Source organism: Mus caroli, unplaced genomic scaffold (assembly GCF_978045245.1).
Source record: "Mus caroli unplaced genomic scaffold, Mus_caroli_1 scaffold_1, whole genome shotgun sequence".
NCBI lineage: Eukaryota > Metazoa > Chordata > Mammalia > Rodentia > Muridae > Mus > Mus caroli.
In genome coordinates, this window is record NW_028227256.1 from 84,098,296 (window position 1) to 84,118,918 (window position 20,623).

Here is a 20,623-nt window from a genome sequence, read left to right on the forward strand (position 1 = left end):
TGTTCCCTTCCTGCCCAGATCTCAGGCCCATGGCGACCTGCCCTGTTCTGCAGAAGGAGACACTGTTCCGCACAGGCGTCCACGCTTACAGAATCCCTGCTCTGCTCTACCTGAAGAAGCAGAAGACCCTGCTGGCCTTTGCGGAAAAGCGAGCCAGCAAGACGGATGAGCACGCAGAGTTGATTGTTCTGAGAAGAGGAAGCTACAATGGAGCCACCAACCGTGTCAAGGTAAGGTAGGACCGAGCTGCAGCAGTGGCTCCGCCTGGGATGGCTCGATGACACACACCCTTGTGGTCCTGTGTGCGGTGGAACCAGGCGTAAATCACACAGAACTCAGGGGCAAGGCCATCCCTTCATAACTAAGATGTTGGTAGGACTTAGGGGACCTGGAAGAGACCTAGAAACCCATCCAGGGACAGGGTGACCAACAGGCTCCTATACCCAACCCAGATCTCACTTGGGCTCACCAGGAGCAAGTCTTGTTGGCTGATCATGTGCTTCATCACGTGACTGGCTGAGTTTCCTGGCATCATTGAAAGCCCAAGGGAGGGCTAGTTCACTGTTATTTAACAGGACATTAATTACCTTTGCGGGTAACTAGTCTGGGGTCTTAGGATCAGCTGACTGTCTATGTCCTCATAACATTACTCTTATGACAACTACATAATTGTTATTCAAAGTAGGGCATCAAAATTCCTTTTGCCTGGCACATAATTATTATACACCATCATGGCACTTGAAGCAGGTGGACCTGAGTTCAAGGAAGGCCTGGGTCCACTCCTTATCCAAGGCAACTTGGCTAACCTATTTAGGCTTCTCATTTTCAAAATATGAAATGGAGCTAAGGATACTTCTTCAGCCTTGGAAGATCAGGCAGGCAACACAGTGAGCACCATCTGTCTTTTGGCATAGCATCTGTGCTTAGAGTCCTGCACTGGGGCAGCTAATGAGGAATAGGGATATCCAGTGTGGTTGTCACATACATGACATAGCAGTGGCAGCAGGGAACCTCAGTGTGAATCTTCAGGATCTTCGAGTCCATTAGCACAGTGTCGTAAGTAGGTGACACAGGGCAACCATCATTTTCTTTGCCTTTTAAGAATGCTAGACCAGCCATGAAGAATAGATGATGTTAGGAATGGTTCCTACCATAGTTGCACGCACACGCACACACACACAATCACATTTACTTGTTTGTTTGTCTGTGTATGCAAGCATTTGAGTGACTCAGTTCTCTCATTCCTGTTGGCCCCAAAGACTGAACTCAAGTCAGCAGGCTTGGTGGCATGCACTCTTACTTGTTGAACCATCTGCTGGCTCCTAAGTTACTTTTGTGTCTTGGAGGTCTGTCTGGCACATCACGGATGCTCTGCAAATGTTTGTTAGTGGGAATCAACGTAACAGAGCCTTCAGGGAGAGAAGTGGGGAGGGAGTTTGGGGGAGGAGATGGAGAAAGGGAGAGGAACCTGGCTCTTGCTGCTCCTGGCAGTGGGTAATTGATGGGTAAAGTCCCTTCACAGCCTTTGACTCCATCCCTAAGATAAACCTGCCCCATGGACCCCTCAGCATAGCCTCCTGTCATCGTCACCAGCAATCTCAAGCTTGTGTTTCTCTTTCTCCCCTCTTCTCACATTCAGTGGCAGCCTGAGGAAGTGGTGACCCAAGCCCAGCTGGAAGGCCACCGCTCCATGAATCCATGTCCCTTGTATGACAAGCAAACAAAGACCCTCTTCCTTTTCTTCATCGCTGTCCCTGGGCGTGTATCAGAGCATCATCAGCTCCACACGAGGGTTAATGTCACACGGCTGTGCTATGTCAGCAGCACTGACCATGGGAGGACCTGGAGCCCCATCCAGGACCTTACAGAGACCACCATTGGCAGCACTCACCAGGAATGGGCCACATTTGCTGTGGGTCCTGGGCATTGTCTGCAGCTGCAGAACCCAGCTGGGAGCCTGCTGGTACCTGCGTATGCCTACCGGAAACTGCACCCTGCTCAGGAACCTACCCCCTTTGCCTTCTGCTTCATCAGCCTTGACCATGGGCACACATGGAAACTAGGCAACTTTGTGTCTGAGAACTCACTGGAGTGCCAGGTGGCTGAGGTTGGCACTGGAGCTCAGAGGATGGTATATCTCAATGCTAGGAGCTTCCTGGGATCCAGGGTCCAGGCACAAAGTCCTAATGATGGTCTGGATTTCCAGGACAACCGGGTAGTGAGTAAGCTTGTAGAGCCCCCCCATGGGTGTCATGGAAGTGTGGTTGCCTTCCACAGCCCCATCTCTAAGCCACGTGCCTTAGACAAATGGCTTCTTTATACACACCCTACAGACTCCAGGAATAGAACCAACTTGGGTGTGTACCTCAACCAGATGCCACCAGATCCCACAGCCTGGTCAGAGCCCACCCTGCTGGCCATGGGTATCTGTGCCTACTCGGACTTACAGAACATGGGGCAAGGCCCTGATGGCTCCCCACAGTTTGGGTGTCTGTATGAATCAGGTAACTATGAAGAGATCATTTTCCTCATATTCACCCTGAAGCAAGCTTTCCCCACTGTATTTGATGCCCAGTGATCTCAGTGCATGTGGCCCAAAGGGCTTCCTTGTGCTTCAAAACACCCATCTCTCTTTACTTCCAGCATCCTCTGGACTCTTGAGTCCAGCTCTTAGGTAACTTCCTCAGGAGGATGCAGAGAGTTTGGTCTCTTGACTCTCTGCCTTGTTGTTTCAACCTCTGGTTCTCTTTTCAGCCCACAAATCAAAGGAGCCTGGCTTTCCTCAGCCTGTTGGCAGGGCAGGTGGGGACAGTATATATAGAGGCTGCCATTCTGCATGTCGGCTGTCACTATGCTAGCTTAACCTGCCTGTTTCCCCATGCCTAGTGTTTGGATTAATATTATAAAATACCCAACCCAGCCCATTTCTTCCTGGAAAAAATGTTCACAACGTCTCTGGGGAAAGGGTGAGCAAAACATATGAGTTAGCTAAGATGTGAGTGTGTTTGTGTGTGTGTGTGTGTGTGTCCATGTGTCTATCCCTTTGCCAGTGCTTTAGACAGCACCAGAACACTTTGTTGAACCAGCTAACTCATTGTATTATACTCCAAGGAATGTTCTAACAAACTAGAGCATTCCAGCTTAGAGGTGGGAAACAATACTTCCTCAAAACTCAAGCCTGCAGGCCCTGTTCTCTGGGCACCTCTAGAACATGGTCCCTTCCCACCTCCTCCATCCACATTCTAATGGCATCCCGCAACTGCTGCCATTCCTCGCAGCAGCAGCATTACCCTCCTTGGACCCTGTCCTTACATAGCTGCCTTCTCCTATGTTTTCCCCTCTGTCACTTAAGGGAAATGCTGGTGGGTGTGGAGTCCACCAGATAATCCAGAATCGGTTCGTTTCCAACATCCTTTTTCACATAGCAAAGATTCTTTTCCTATATCAAGTTATAGACACAGAGGCTGGGCATTAGTTGTGTCTTGTAGGCCCTAAGTCCTCTCACTGCAGGCATGGTTTTTCCATGTAAGTGATGTGGCTGAATATAGGAAGGTGGTTCTGGTGAATCAGTAGCTTTAGAAGAATCTGGGTTAGGCAGAGGGTGGGGATGTTGGATGCATATTGGAGTTGTATGACTGCTTTGGGTACTCAAGGCTGTGGCAATGGGAGAGCCATGTGGCAGTGAAAGAGGGGTTAGGGATGCTAGGTTAGTGTGATTCTGTGATGGTTTGTATATCCTTGGACCAGGGAGTGGCACCGTCTGAAGGTGTGGCCTTGTTGGAATAGGTGCGACCTGGTTGGAATGACTGTGTCACTGTGGGTGTGGGTATAAGATCCTCACCCTAGTTGCCTGGAAGTCAGTCTTCCACTAGCAGCCTTTGGATGAAGACATAGAACTCTCAGCTCCTCCTGCACCATGCCTGCCTGGATACTGCCCTGCTCCCTCTTTAATGATAATGGACTGAACCTCTGAACCTGTAAGCCAGCCCCAATTAAATGTTGTTTTTTATAAGACTTGCCTTGGTCATGGTGTCTGTTCACAGCAGTAAAACCCTAACTAAGACAGATTCCTATCACAAATAGCAGAGAGAAGGCTCTCCCAGGCTGTCTCAAGGGCCCACTGATTGAGTCTGACACTGATCCCCTGGAACTGTTAGAGGCCACTGTCCCTTTTATGTTCAGAACCTCCTGATGTCCTATGGAAGGCTTGCTCCAGGCCTTATCAGACCCTCTCTCACTACCACAGTGATACTAGGCACAGATTCTTGTAACTGAGTGACATCTTTGGGCAAGTGTGGAAGTCAGAGTGTGAGTTTTGTTGGAGGAGAGCAGTAGAGCCACCTATTAGAATGTTGTCTCTCCTTATGAGAGCTTAATCCATCCAGCTAGAAGAAAAGTTGGGTTCCTCTGTTTGGGGGATTTCCATCTGGTGTCTTGACAAGCATTCAGAGTAGCTGGGATAGGTCCTATGCTGAGCACAAGACAGAGGGCTGAGAATGCAGCCAGGAAGACCCTGGAGATGATGAAGGAAGATGACACCATAGTATACTGTCCAAACCCAGACAGTGCAAGGGGTCCTAACAACTATTCCACCAGTCAATAGATGTTACCCAGGACTATTCTCCTCGAGCTGGGAGAGCTAGGGGAACCACACATCTGTTGGCATTCCCTATGCACTGCTTGCCTGTTGGAGCCCCTTGGGGGTCTTTGCAACAGTTCTGATGCCAGGGTCTCCCCTGGTCCCGCTGATCCAGAATCAGCCCTGGGTCCCAGGGAGTGGTATTTCATCAGAATCTCAAGTTATTCTAATGAACACAATGATTGAGGGGGGATAGATAGATAGATAGATAGATAGATAGATAGATAGAGATAGATAGGTAGAGATATATAGATATAGGTAGAGATATAGATTATAGATATAGAGATAGATAGATAGATAGATAGATAGATAGATAGATAGATAGATAGATAGATAGAGATAGATATCCTTAGAAACCCTTCTAGTTTTAAATACAAATGTCAAAGTCATCTAGTTTAAAATTTTTCAAAGGCAAAATTTGATTTGGTTAAAGTCGAACTGATCCATTCACCCAAAAACAGCATTAAAAAAGTAAAAACAGAAGTTGTCAATAGGAGGGATATACTTATGACACACGTGTTTGACAAAGGACCCCCTATCTATAATACAGAAACAATAAGAAAACCAACCAGTGCAAATAAAAATAGGCAAATGCTTTGAACAGGCCCTTTCCCAAAGAGGGTATTCTAAAGGTTGCTAAACACATGGGAACTGCTCACCACAATATTGGTCCATGAGCTAATGCAGATTAAAACTTAGCCACTAAAATGATCAAGATTTTAAACATCAATGGCAGCAAGGATTGGCTGGGCTCTGGACCACTGAAGCATCTATATATCTTTGAAGAGAGGTTGCTGGTACAACCACTTTGGAAAATTGTTAGGTAGGATTCCCTAAAGCTACACATGCCAATCTGTGATGCAGTGATCTGAAATAAGTGTCAGCGAAAGGAGGCTTTGGAGCCATCAAAGGCTGGAAGTCTGTCTATAGCAGCCTTAGAGAAACAGTCGACCTGGAAGTAATCCACACATCAACAGAGACTGAATGGACAACTTGCACACTATGCAATAGTGAGCCATCACTTCAAACTATGACATGCGTAACTTTCACACAGTGCACCGAGAGATGGAAGCTGACATAGAACATACTTGACAAAAGACTGCAATTCCTATGAAGGGGACAGGCAAAGAAAGGAATCTATAACAAGTCAGTCAGGACACTGGGTACTTCCAATGAGGGAGCAGTCACCTGGAAGAGAGGAAGAGGGAGAACTCTGGGTGCCTGAAGTACTGTTGCTACTTTGCCCATAGCTGCTTAGGTGATCAGTTCCAGAGATGAATTCTGTGATCTGTACAGAGCCAGGTTGGATAGCTGACTGCACGTATATTGTGTCCTAATGAAGAAGACATTAAAGTGAGCAATTTAACTTCAGCAGTGACTTGCTATACTGGATTTTGAAGCTCTGAAATGAAATCTAATTTTTTTTTATTATTTTGGAAGGATTTTAGGTTTACAGAAAAAAAAATTACAAAGACGGAGCAGAGCGTCCTCACGTACAGCACACCAGTTACGCTCAGGTTGAAGTCTTACGTAACTGTGTTACGTTTGTCGGCTGAGACATTTGCACTGGCGTGAGACTGTGGACTGTATTCCCATTTCACCAGTTCCCCACCCCCACCCCCGTGGACACTATTTTTACTAGCTCTAGCATCCAAAGCAGGATGTATTCTGCACATTTAGCAATGGAGTTCTTACTATAACGAATTCATGTCCTTGGAGACACATACATACACAAATCCAGCATGCTCTGCCCTTTCTTATCTTCCCCTAAAAAAAACAAAACAAAACAAAACAAAAAGCAAAAAATATTTCCCAAACAAGTAAATTAATTAAGAATAAGAAAATTAAGCCGGGCAGTGGTGGCACACACCTTTAATCCCAGCACTTGGGAGGAAGAGGCAGGTGGATATCTGAGTTCGAAGATAGCCTGGTCTACAGAGTGAGTTCCAGGACAGCCAGGGCTATACAGAGAAACTCTGTCTCGAAAAAAAAAAAAAACAAGCAAAAAAAAAAAAAAAAAGAAAAGAAAAGAAAGTTGCAAAGAATGTGTGCTTCCAGTCAGGAATGCAGAGAGAGAGAGAGAGAGAGAGAGAGAGAGAGAGAGAGAGAGAGAGAGAGAGAGAGAGAGAGAGAGAGAGAGAGAACTAGTGTATGTATGTTCATCCCCTGGTCCAAGCCCAAGACTGGCAGCCCGAGACTGTTCAACATCTTTCCACATCTTTTTGTTAACCTGACATCCAGGTTGCAATGCAGCAGGAACCAACACAAGTGTGTTAGCACAAACCAATGAGGACCAGAGCTCCAGGTTTGGGGGCTGCATGGTCCTGACCCTTGACCATCTCAATTCTGAGTAGCTATGCCTGAGAAGCCCCCTGTCTTAGACACCATCTTCAATATTACTCTCTGATGTTGCTTAAGCCACTGAGCTTAAGCCACTGAGCTGGGGAGGGGCTATGTCAACTGGAGCATATGCTGGGAAGGGGAGATGCTTGAGGGAGGGGAGTAGGCCCCAGTGATGCACCCATACTGGTCCACTTCTAATCCTTCAAAGTGGACAGTGTTGCCTTATGTGGCAAATGGGACTTGGCAGACTCAGTTTATCTGGGTACTGGGAGGTTATCTTAGATTAGCGAGGTGGGACTCACATATGACTACAAATGTGCAAAGGGCTATTCCATGGAGGAGAAAGCAGTACAGCCCTCAGAGTAAGACAGCACACCACCTATGAAGATGGAGGACGTGGCCAGCACTAAGAAAGTCAGGGGGTATAGTGGTGGGGTTGCAAAGGCAAGGGAGTCTCTGCCCAAGGCCTCAGGGGAGCCTGGCTCTGCAGACACCTGGACATGAGCCCAGAGAACTGACTTCGGACTTCTGTCCTTCTGCACTGCAAAGGAAGAAATTTGCTACTTGTAAAGGTTTACTAGGTATGTGAAAGCCGTGGTACCTGTGCTGATATGAAGTCCTGAGTCAGTGGAATAGACAGGAAATGAAAAGCTTGCCAGTCGTATTTTGGTGAGTTGTATCTTAGCTAGGTCAGATTCTGCCTTCTCACCTGAATGTTTTAATCATTCCAAAGCCACACACACGCAGCCACATGCACATACACATGTGTACATACACATGCACATATAGCCATGCAATTACACAGATGCACTCACAGACAAATAAATGCATAGGTATGCACAGAGAAGCACACATGTTGCATATATAGGTATGTGTGCATGGTCATGCACACAGGTACACGGATACACATCTGCAGACATAGGTATACAAATATACAAGCATACAAGCATGCACAAACATGCACAATGAATCATACACATACAGTCACACACACAAATACAGTTCATGTACAGATATGTGTGCATACTTATGTAATCATGAAGAGTTTCTGCTCCTGGATTCTCATGACCAGCTTCTCATGACAGCTTATGTCATGAAAGGCCATGCCTTCTAAATAGATCTTCTGTCTGGACACTTGCACCAGGTCCCTTCTTGGTGGAGATCTTCCTCTGCATGGAAACCATTGAGGTGTAGGGTAAGAAAGAAGTCAAGAAGTCGCCATGACAAGTGTAGGAGAAGAGCCAATTGCAACATCTCCTAGGTGGTCGCTTTGAAGCTGCCCAGCCTGGCCCTGTGAGGAAAGATATCGGGTGGTCTTCTCAACACAGCGATGCTATTAAGAACATTCTGTCTCCCCATGTGAGCAGTCCTAACTCCATCAACATGCCTTCTATAAACAGTGATTCTGAAAACTAAAGCCATAGCAGCAAGATAAGAAATGTTAGCTCTTTAGAGAGGGACAAGACCTTGAGGCCTTTTATGTCCGTCTGAGTCACCCTTTTGGCAGGTAGGTGAGAGGTATGGTGGTTTCAATGTAATGGTCCCCACAGGCTCATATATTTGCATGATCTGTCTCCAGTTGGTAAACTCTTGGAAGGATTAGGAGGCATGGCCTTGTTGGAGGAGATGTGTCACTGGAGATGGGCATTGAGGTTTCAAAAAGCCCACAGCAGGCCCAGCCTCTCTCAGAGTGCCTGCCTCCCTGCCTGTAGATTAGGATACAAAGCACTCAGCTACTGCTCCAACACCCTGAGTGTCACCATACTTCCACCATGGTGATCATGGACTGAGCCTCTGAAACTGTAAGCAAGCCCTCAATCAAATGCTTTCTTAAAAAATATGAGTTGCCTTGGTCACAGTATCTCTCCACTGGGCTCTCTCCCAGCCCTTCCCTCATCTCCATCCTCTGGAAGGGGAGCTAGCAGCTGCTGCAGTCAGCCCCCATCTGCAGGGTCCCCAGCCCAGATGCCTGGACCCAAGAGTATGAGGCACTGAGGTGTGGACTCCTTCTCCCTCACTGACAGTCTAAGAAGGCGGCCACACTCTCAGAGCCAAGCAGATCTGGGAGCGAATTGCCTCCCCTTCGCATCTCACCCGCAATGAGTGAGGAAGTGGGGGGAAGGATCCAGTATTCAAATGTGCTGCTCAAAGGAGAGGTGAGAATGCTGACTGTACTTTTGGCAAGGTGCTGCTTCTCCCAAATGCCATATATATATACTGCAATAGGTTCCAAATGTTTGGAGATTTAAAAGAACCAGGAAAAACAAAACTCAACTGACCACAGGGTCAGTTTTCTTCAGGGTCTTTAACCTAATAACTTCTCCCCCTTCTCCCAAACTGGAGCACATATTAAAACTGAACTAGAACCCTGCTTTGCTTTCTCTTCGTGCTTGACACACAGAACATGTCCTCCCAGCAGCTCGTCTGCAGAAAGTAATAAGCCAACAGACACAGCCAGGGTCACTTGACTGCTGCCCTCTTTTCTGCTAGACGCTGCGGCCACCCCTCCTTGTCCCTATAAATAACACTGGAGGAAACATCTTTGGGGACACATTATGGTCTTTATTGGGGATTGTTTCTGTAAATCACCAACTCCTTCGTAAGGTGTTATTGAGTCGAGATAAACTTCCAAAAGCTCTCGAAACACATTCACAACTCCTGATTTAGAACTACATTGTCATGTAATTGTCGACTTACTAAACCTTCAAATGCCCAAGTTTCTAGACATATTGCTTCCTAAATCATGCATTCGTTGTTGAAGTCATAAATCAGAGTCTCTATTATCTCCCTGGTGGGGGATAATCTAGGTAAAATGTCCAAAGTGAACAAACATAGAAAATTCCAGACTATTCATAGAGTCCTAAATGCTCTGACATTAATAACCCAGCCTGACTTTATTCATCTGGCCGGGGTGGCTGGGTAACTTGATAAGTCACACAAGTCCTAGCCTAGCCCGAGTCAGGCCCCTTCAGCCCCTCCCAACTCTTCCCTGGATCAGAAGCACAAGGGTCTCACACACCAGCTATTGCCTCATCCGGAAGATTGTGGGTGGGGCAGTCAGAGCCTAGGCCCAAGCTCTGGGTCAGATGCCCTGGTAGCTGTTGCCACCTGTCCTGCGTTCCTCTCTGACAAGAAGCACTTCCCTTTCTTCCAGATCTTTTGGTGACATTCTGAATGTGGTTTTAACCAGACTCTCATATACTGTCATCTCAGGCCTTCTTTTCCTTGAACCGAGTCACATACATATTGCAGACTTAACATGTTTTGCACTGTACTGGAGGAAGAGTCTACTGAGAACTGCCGCATGCCTGCTTTCAGGCCCTTGGAGGTCCAGGATCTGATCCTCCCAACGACCTGCAGCCAGTCATTACCATTGGCCACTGTCATTACCCCACTTTACCAAGGAAGAGACTAAGACAGAGGAGAATGAAGTCTCTTGCTCATGACCGCAAAGACTGACAAGAGGCTAGGTCAGGTTCCTGAGTCTGCCTTTTTCTAATCTGGCCACAAGGAATGGGATAAGGGCCTGAGGAGGATTAGCCCTTTGGTAAGTATCATGGGACATAACAAGAAGGGCCCAAGAAGTCCCAGCATGCTCTAAGAGGTGCAGAGTCTGTTCCCCGATGTGTTTCTGGAATCAGGCTCTCAAAGACTAGGTGCCAAGTCCAGGAGTGAGGAGGCATGCAGGGTTCCGACTTGGTCCTGGAATGGAGAGAGAGCTTGGGAGTGGGAGAGCAGAAGGGCAGGGCCAGGAAAGGGGAGGGAGGCAAGGAGGAGCTTGGTGTGATGAGCAGGAAGCTGTCCTTTTATCCCAGGACAGAGACAAGCAGACAAGGGTCCAATCTATCAGATATGCATGTCAGAAAGACAAGACACTCCTGGCAGACATGGGAAGAGATAGCAGTGAGGGAGATGTCCCAGGAAAGATCCTCTCCAAATAGCCCTCGGGCAGTGATACAAGGACAGATGGAGGTAGGACCTGAAGTAAGTGAATCCTAAGACATTATAAAGCTCATTGGATGTGGGTGGCAGGAAGAGGTGGGAATGGGGGGTGTCACCCTCCGACTTGGAAGAAGCCAGCTTGGTGGCAACAATCTGGATAGGTGGTGTCCGGGGAAGAACAGGTTTTGGAGTGTAGATGGGAGAATTCACATGAGTGGGGTGTAAGTGCCTCCGGGATTATCCACAAAGGCAGGCATTGGGGAGGTGTGTGGGTGGGAGCTTAGAATGAGGTCTGGCTAGGAACACGGATTTGCAGGCTCTAGGCAGAGAAGGTATCCCCAGGGAGTGTAGACTAGACAAAAGAAAATGCAGAATTGGGGAGCATTCTCAAGCACCCAAGAGTATGGAGAAGACCTTGGTCACAAAGGAAAGCAGCGCTGAGGGAGCCTAGAGGATTTATCGAATGAAGAAGCTTTCAGGGTCTCTGGCTAGGCTGTGACAGAGTGGGTTGCAAGCTACAAGGCGGCCAGGTGGGCAGAGAAGTTTTTGGTCAGACCATAGGAGAGGGTAAGGCAGGTCCCGGTAGGAAGTGATTACATTGTAACAGTCGCCAAGTGAGGACAATTAGACCCAAAGTGTCAGCTAAGCTAAGAGATGGGTTGATGATTAGGCAAGAAGGTATGCTGTTGACCCCAGCGAGAAGCCCAGGCCCTGCCCTGCAGGTTTTTCTTGAGCTGGTCTGGCTGGAAGCCTTTCACACTTACAGCCGAAGCTGAGAACCTGTGGCAGGGAGGGATCTTAAGGCTAGGAAACATCTTACACTTGCTCTCACAAGATGAAGGGGATGAGTGGGTGGGGAGGAGAGGAGAAAAGCCAGGACCATGAGAGATTTGGGAGCCAGTCCCAGCTTGGTAGTTAGGTGACCTTGGAGGAGCAGAGCATGTGAGAATGAAGGCAGATGTGGATGCAGAGGAGGGTGGTCTGGGAGATCTGCTCTTCTTTGTGGGCAGTGAGGTGAAGAATTTAAAAGTCTGATGAATCTGGAAGTGAGCTGGGTAGAGCAGCATGAATATAGGAGATAGGGAAAGGAGGAGCTTGATGCTCAGCAGAGGCCTAGAAGTCCCTGGCTACCACATTGCTTGGACACATAACATGGGTTATTCTAGGGCTGGGGCTGCCTGGTTTTTTATGTTTCTCTGGAGTGCAGGGAGTCTGGCTGGAATATTTCAGACAGAGATGGCAGAAAGGGGCTCTGAGGATGTCCAGGATCTGAAACACAAATGGGGTTGTGGACATTAAGAGTGAGGGAGACTGGGTATGTAGAAGTGAAGACTGGGAGAAGGTGGGGGGGGAGCAGAGGCTGGGGCTAACAGAGATTGAGGACTGGCCAGAGGAGTGGAGCAGCATTTGGAGGCCATAATTTTGCTTGCCTGTGTTCTACAATTATAGCTACCACCGATAGAACAGGCTAAAGATTCAAGACTCAGGCATAGAGTAAAGGGGACTCCTGTCTGGTCCCTGTAAGGGAAGGAAATACCAAAGAGGGACAGTAGTGGTTTCCTAAGTCATTGAGGTCACAGGATATAATAGTCTGAGCTATGGGGAGCTTTGGGAGTTTGCAGACAGGAGAGGATTCTGGGAGAATGAAACCTTTGAGTTAAGGAATCGCAGAATCTAGCAGTAAAGTTCTGATTATCTAATTCAAGGCTTACGGCACACAGTCGCATTCTGAGATCCTCAGATGTGAGCTAGGAGCTCCGGTGTGCTGCTAATTTGCAGGTTGGTTAATCTCTCTGGTTCTCACTTTCTCAGGCGTGAAGTTGGAGGTTATGTCTGCCTTGAGGAGCATCTATGTGGCCCGGACGAGGTAACTCATACCTAAATCTTAGCGCAGAGCTTGCACCTAGAGGCAACCTATCGCTACAGTCCCGGTATTGTTAAGGGGTGAATTGTGGTGACTCCCAGAGTGACTGTCTGTGGAGATGGTGCTTTTAAGTAGCAACTAAAGTCGAAGTCAGAAAGGTGGTAGGTTCAAAGGAAAGTTCCTGCCAGTCAGGAAGACAGCCCTCAGCAGAAGCAGCAATGTCAGAACCTTGATTGTGGATGCCCACCCTTTAAATGACCAGAAATAAATACCTGTTGTTGAGTTGTTGAAGTCACCGTCCATGATATTCTGTTGTGGACCCTGATCTAAGACAAGTGCCCACAACGGAACAGTGTGGTGGTTAAGGGGGGAGAGGAGCCTGTAGCGGGGCAAGCGCTCTAGAGGCGTGGCTTATTGTAGAGGCTCAGGGGGTGGGGCAAAGAAGATGGACAGCATTCAGCAGGTGTCAGAAAAGGCTTATGGCCCAGGGTGAGGCAGCAGCCAGTCCCACAAAAGTGGAAAGCCATTTCAGAAACATTTTTTTTAACCAGGGTGTAACCCCGGAAACTCAAAGTCGGCTGAGGGTAGGGCGGGTGGCATAGGAGGAAGACGGGGCTGGGAGAAGATTTTGGAAGCCACAGTGAGGGTTCTTGGCAGGTCAGTGAAGATAGCTGCTGGCTGAGGAAGCAAAGAGGAAGAGGTAAAAAGTCTGAAGCAGGGAGCAGCTGACACGTAATCACCACAGAGAGCAGGTAGCTGTTGGCAGAAAAGGCGTTTAGGAAGCGCAGGGCCGTGGGCCCTGCCAAGGGAGGCTGTCGTGATTCACGCTTGGGAAGTGCTGGAGACCAGAACACAGGTTGGAGGAGGTCCAGGCATGGCACAGTGCAGTAAGTAGCCTGGCAACTGTGGTGGGCTGACCCTCTGGTCTGGGGCTTGACTCAGGGAATGGAGTCCCAGGGTGGAAAAAAAAGATGAATTAGGAATCTGCCATCAGCGTCTTCAGAGCATTCTTCTGTGATGCTTATTTCAAATCGGTTTTTTTTTTGTTTTTGTTTTGTTTTTTGTTATTGTTGTTGTTTTATTGGTTGGTTGGTTTTGTGTGTGGTTTTTTGGGTTTTGAGGGTTTTGTTTTTTTGTCTTTTGTCTCTTTCATTTACTACTGTATCATTACTATTATGCCCAGTCCCTAAGAGTCCTGGCAACACTGGCTCAAGTTCTTACTCAATTCTTCCTCCCCACTTGATCCTACCCATATCTTGTCACTGCCTGGTTTTCTGTCACAGCCAGGTTTCCCGTTTTGAACTATACCATGAAGCACGGATGTAGACATCATGAGTTCTTTGTCCTCTTGGGAAATGGAGTCTGTTCCTGTTGCTGGCTTTATTTGAAAAGTGCTGAGCTGGTCTTGATTGACACCTGAATGTTGTTCAGGCTTGGCGAGGCCAGAGGTCAAGGCGCCCCCTGGCGGTGGAAACTGCAAGGCTCGGGCCCTAACCTAGGGTTGTAGAAGCTGCGGGTAAACTGTGTACTTGTAAGATGCTATCCTCCTTCAAAGCAAGGTTGTTAACCAGAGGTGATTCTTAGTGATGCTGGCTACACCCTGTGCCAGCATTCTGTGGCACCATTAGGTGCCAGGAGTCCATCCAATCCTATGCTGGCCAAGGCACTGCCCTCCAGGCACTGATCATCTGAGTCACACAGGATTTCTAGCTTATCCTAAATAACCCCCTGGGCCAGCCATGCTTCACAGCCTCTCACCCTTCAGCAGAGATGTCTTCCCCACTTTCCTGAGATACAGTGTGATTCAGATGGGCTAAATGTTACAAGGCTGGCCTTCAGACTCTGGCCCTGGTCCTGTGTATGATTCCGTGTCTGATCTGAACTGCTGCAATAGAGTTTTCAGAGATACGGGGGAGAGATAGGATGAACTGAGACTGCCATCGTCCCATCCTCAAGGCAAGCCTGTTCCCAGGCTGTTCCAAGTGCTCTAAGACCAGTTGCAACGAACTTTGCAAGCTTGAAGGAAACCTGTGTCTGCTGAAGCCTGATGCTGGGACTTGCAAAGACCACCTTAAGGATGTGGTCCAAAGCCTGGTGTAGGACTCACAAAGACCACCCTGAGGATCTGGTCCAGAAGCAGAAATGCAAATGGAACTGAGAAGGGAGATGATAGTCCAATGAAGCAGTGCCCTGACTGCGGCAACTTAGAGGAGATGTGGGAGCTAGAAGAAGCAGAGAGAAGACTGGATGGAGAGAGAAATGAGCAAGGGGAATGGGTAGACAGGAAAGAGAGCAGGGGCCAGATGGGAAGAGAGCCTTCCCAGCTCACAACCACGGCTCCATCCTCCTCATGAGTATCCTTGACCTTTAACTTGGAAGAAGTCAATGCAGTCTTATGATCCAAATGAAGTTCCATGGACCTAGAAGGCGTGGTCTGCTGCTGTGGCAGCTGTGTAATGTCTGCTGGTGCCCTGAGGGTCACATGGACAGAATAATGCAAGATTGAATCAGGAACAGGAGAAAATGATGTCATCAAGATGCTGGCTCACTGTACTCCAGTAAAACCTTTTTAAAAGTAGGAGGGGCAGCACAAAATACTGGTTAAAAGCACAACGCGGTAAAAATGAAGCCAGTAACATGGCTGTTTATTATCATTACAAAATATTCTTGTTCCATACCACAATACCAGCTCTTAGGAGGCTGGCTGAGGCAGAAGGATCTCATGTTTGAGTCCAGCCTGAGCTATATAGAAAGACTAAAGCCAAATAAATAAATATGTTGTTCTGTAACTGACTGTATTAGCCTGCTTTTATACAGCCTACTGTGCAGTGGGTTTTTGCCACCAGCCTCACCCCAGACAAATGAATGGAACACCAGCCTATACTATCAGAACATCCATGACACCACCAGAAATGAGAACTTTGTAAGCACTATTATCATGTTAGGAGACCCCACCCCAACCCCCGACAGGGTGTCATTGGTGACAGTGCCACATGCATGCAGTCACATACCACATCAGGGTATTTCAGTCGTTGACGAACTATGGGTAGTTCTGCATCAGCTACTTGTGGAGGAAACAGCATTAAGTGACTAGAGTAAATGTTGAATATGGGTGAAGCATCCCTGCTCTGAGACAGATGTGTGAAAAGACTTTCCATAGCTAAGAGGCCGCGTCAATGCAAGGTCTTCAGGTTTTTACAGACGAGACAGATGACTTGCTTAGGGATGGTATGGCAAGATACAAGTTGATTCCTCTAAGTTCTGGCTAGATGAGTGCCTCAGAGCCTTGCAGTATATTAATAAGCACACACTGCCAGTGTCCTAAGGGAGTGTAAGGAGTCCCAAGTAGCTTGGCAAGCCACAGAAGTACTGGCAAGCACCGCAGCTTTCAGGACGAGATGCTGGCGAGACCCTGACTCCGTTCTAGTCTTGCAGCCTCTATGATCCCATATCAAGAACCTTGCTCAGGCTTGAGTGGTGTCACCGAGGAATGTGATGAATGCCATCTAGAAGCACTGAGAGCATCATCCACTACTTCAAAGGAGTTTAGCAACACGAAAAGGTTTCAACACTCAGCGGGGTGGTAGACAGCTGTGGCAGGCAGAGGACAAGGTTGACTCTGAGGAGCTCTGCGGGTGTTTCTGAGCAGACAACCAGGCCTCAGGCCCTGCCCAGAATGCTGGCATGACGACAGGATATGGGGGCTGATAACAGCAATACTGATGATCCTGGTCCTATAGAGTCCTAAGCTAATGTGTTCACTTGTGCCTGATTTTCTATTAAAACAAACAAAAAAGAAACAACAAAAAACTTAAGCAAAAACCACAACTTCCAAAATAAAGATATAAAGAGAGTGGCTTTGTGTTGTCATACAATGTATTTGTTTTAAATTGTGTTATAAAATCAAAGAGGTTTTAAAATACATTTTAGACATGCTTTATAATGTTATAATAAAAAGCAAAAGTGTGCGCTGTTGAGTGGAAGACAAGAAGAGGGAAGACCTCATTTTAAAATGGAGTCTCTCTGGGTGTGGTGCCTCAAGTCTTGAATCCCAGCATTCAGAAAGCTAAGGCTGGAGGATAGCCACAAGTAGCCAACCTGGGCTACTCAGTGCAATCTTATTTCACAAACAAACCAGTCTCCCTACCCCATTCCTAAGATGGTAACATCTACTGTACATATTAATTAAACAATAGCTGGGAACAATGGCATACATCTGTAATCTCAGCCCTTGGGAGACTGGTGCAGGAGGATCATTGTGAGTTCAAGGCCAGCCTGGGCACATCGTAAGTTCCAGGCCAGCTACACACAGAGACTGTGTCTCAAATAAACAAACAAAAGAAAAGAAGACATGATGGTGCGTCACCCAACTCACTATATTAGAACAGAAAATGTCACTTAGCTCCTGCTCATGGGCATCACTGCTCTACAGACATGATCTGTTCCTGCCTCCCTTCCTAACGCCTAGGGAAACCCCATGTAATAGAACGTACAGCTGCACATGGGCACTACTTGCACACACACACACACACACACACAAATACACACACACACCTGGATCTTCCTCCATGAGAGTCCTTGAAACTGTCACATTCTAGAACTTTCTCTGGGCCCTCCAAACTGTCAGAACCCTTTCAAAAGCTTGGATTCTTGCTTTGAATATCTAAGAAATAACACACATGCATTCATTCACCCATGTACTATTCTCCCTTTGAGAGACACAGAAGGCTGTCTCACCTTAGCTCCAGGTCCTACTAAGAAGGGTCCTGGGGGAATCCTGGAGGATGGCTGAATATAATGTAAGGCAGACAGGAAGATTTAAGCCATTTGAGGGATCATGGGGACTTCTAGATTGTGGCCCTTGAATAGTCAGCAGATGCTCCAGGGAAAGGGAGGTGGGAGATGACAGCCACCCACTCAGATGCAGTCCTTGTGTTTCATGTGAGGCCGCTTCATGGTCTCCTGCTTGAAGAGGGTGGGGACTGTTTGAGACTGCAGTTGACTATGAGACAGTAAAAGAAGATGCCGGCAGTGGGGCCTGGAAACCCCTGTCACCAGATCCTAATGCTATTAAAGACCTCTGAGCCCCATCCAACAAGAGTGACTCAAAAGTAGAGACCATTATCCAGGCCATGGGGGACAGGGTTGTTGTAAGTGGTCTCCAATGGCCAGTAAACACATACAATGGTGAGAAGTTCATTATTAGTGAAGCTCCAGATGACAGCCTATGGAAGTTCATGTCCATGGTCAGCTTGGTTGGATTTGGGATTACCTAGGAAACACAGCTCTTAGCATGCATGTGAGAGTCCACAATGAGAATAGAAGATTTACCCCAAATGTGTGATATTGCCCTGTAGACTGGGGTCCTGAAATGAATAAAAACATAAAAGGAGGAAGAGCCCAGGGAGTATTTGTTTCTCTCTACTTCCTGACTACAAATGCAATGTGACCGACCAGCTGCCTCCTGGTCGGCTCCTGCTGCCGTGTCCTCTGTAGCAGCTACGTACCTCATTGCTGTGGCAAACACCTGGCAAAAGCAATTTAAAGACCAACAGAGGGTGGATTTATTTCAGCCCATACATGAGGGGATATAATCCATCAGGGTTCGGGGGTAGGTCATAGCATAGAGTGCAAGCCTATGAACTTCTCATCACTGTTTCCGTAGGAAGCAGAGATAACTGCTGGTCTCCACTTATTTTCTCCTTTCTATTCTCTTAGATCATTGTCTTAGGGTTTTATTGCTGTGAAGAGACATCATGACCAAGACAACTCTTATAAATGCAAGCATTTAATGAGGGCAGGCTTACAGTTTCAGAGGTTCCAGTCTATTATCACCATGGCAGGAAGCATGGCACTGTGCAGGCAGACATGGTGCCGGGGATGCTGAGAGTTCTACATCTTGATCAGAAGACAGCCAGGAGAAGGCAGCCAGGAGCAGACTGTCTTCCTCACTGGGCAGAGCCTGAGCCTAGGAGACCTCGAAGCCCACCTACACAGTGACATGCTTTCTCCATCAAGGCCACACCTCTTAATGGTGCCACTCTCTGTGACCAAGCAACCAAATACACGAACCTATGTGGCAAACCTATCCAAACTACCACAGTCATAGAACGTGGAATGGCACTGGTCATATTCAGAGTGAGTCTTCCCTCTGTAGTGGTTTGAATGAGAAAACCCCATAAGCTCATATATTTGAGTGCTTGGTCTCCAGTAATCGGAACTGTTTGGGGAGGATTAGGTATATATCCTTTTTTTTTTTAATGGAGATTTTATTTCCTTTATTTGAGAAACTTAAGTCTTGGGTACATCAAAACCAATTTCTGGGATGAGGGGAAAAAAAACCAGAACCCACAATAGAAAAAAGAAAGTTATTATCTGGGTCACAACAGAACCCAGAGAATATATTCTTATAATTGAAAAATTATAGGTGCTTCATAATTGACCTTCTGATACAAAATGACCTATTGAATTTGCAACTTGGTTCTTGGTGTGGAGGTCCACAGACAAACTAGGACGTCTTCAGACCTTAGCTGGATGCCATGAGGGGTTATTTGGCTTTCGATTCTTTTTTTCTTGTCTAAGAGGTAGCAGCAGCAACAGTGCCCACCTTCTGGGCAGCTTCTTTCTTGGCGTGATGAGCCTGCAGGACTGCCACGGCTTCATCTACCTTGGAGCGGAGGGACTCGGGGGACTCCAGCATGTGCAGCAGCTCAGAGTTGTCGATTTCCAGCAGCATCCCGGTGATTTTCCCAGCCAGGTTTGAATGCATTGTTTGGATAAGCGGGAACAGACGCTCCCCCAGCATCTGCTTCTGCTCCTGGGGGGGCGCTGCAGCAAGCATGGAGGCAGTCAGGGGCTCCTGACCCTGGACGTGGACTGCAGGCTGGGGGGCCTGCAGCGGCTGGATGGCAGGGTGTGGGCTGCGGACGTTGGAGGGGTACTTATATGGAGCCACAGCCCTGGGAGAGGTGGTAGCAACTGCGGCCCGAGGTACAAGGTTTGGCACGACTGTAGGGACGCCTCCAGACTGGCAGCTGTCAGTCAGCCCTTGCTGGGCGGCACCAGCCCCACCAAAGTCCATAGTCAAGCGGTCCGGGCACTCAGACCCAGTTGGAGCCAGATGTCGAAGAGCTGGACGAGGCCCAGACTGCCGCAGGGCACTTGGCATTCCTTGGAAGCCTTGAGGTCTCCCGCCTTGCTGCCAGCGTGGATTAGGCCTCATCTGTGCTAACTGGTTAGGCGTGTAATATGGGGGTCTTCCCTGAGCCTGCGGAACTGCGGGCACAAAGTAGCCACCAGCTGCAGGCTGGAACTGATTTAAGATGGCACTGGCAGGGAGTGCTCTCATCCCCGCTACACGCTGCATGTACTGGTTTGTCAGGTGAGCCTTCCGCTCTTCCTTCCTCTGGGCCAGGGCGACGTACAGAGGCTTGGAGCCCACAATGCGTCCATTCATTGACGCTTTGGTCACCTCTTCAGGAGAGGAGAAACAGACAAAGCCAAACCCTTTGCTTCTCCCATCTTCTAGCATCACCTTCGCACTGGTGATTGATCCAAAGGGAGAAAACTCTTTCCTTAATTTCTCATCATCAATGGTGTCATCCAAGTTCTTAATGTAGAGATTCACCCCCTGGTACCGGCTAATCCTCTCCTGCTTCAGCTGCTCAAACTTCCGCTTTAGCTCAGCCTGCCTTTCTACCTTTTTCTGTGCACGGCCTACAAATATGGCTTTCCCGCTCATTTCTTTTCCATTCATTTCTTCCACAGCCGCTGGACTGATAATCAGCGTTGTTCGACCTCTGAAGCCTGCTACACTCCCGTGGGAAGTGGAGTTA

The 20,623-nt window shown here is 47.8% G+C and overlaps 1 protein-coding gene and 1 pseudogene across 2 annotated transcripts in view; one reads left to right on the plus strand and one right to left on the minus strand.

The window, feature by feature from the left end:
- The window catches only part of Neu2 (neuraminidase 2), a 29,730-nt gene extending 25,716 nt beyond the window's left edge, over positions 1-4,014 (plus strand). For both annotated transcript variants that reach the window (XM_021174321.3, XM_029482184.2), the window contains exons 2-3: positions 19-230; positions 1,640-4,014. In XM_021174321.3, coding sequence (XP_021029980.1) covers positions 30-230; positions 1,640-2,578 — 1,140 coding nt within the window. In that variant the 5' untranslated portion in view covers positions 19-29 and the 3' untranslated portion in view covers positions 2,579-4,014. The remainder of the gene's footprint in view (positions 1-18; positions 231-1,639) is intronic.
- Positions 4,015-19,100: 15,086 nt separating this feature from the next.
- Positions 19,101-20,545, minus strand: LOC147006080 (polyadenylate-binding protein 4 pseudogene; annotated as a pseudogene).
- Positions 20,546-20,623: the final 78 nt, after the last annotated feature.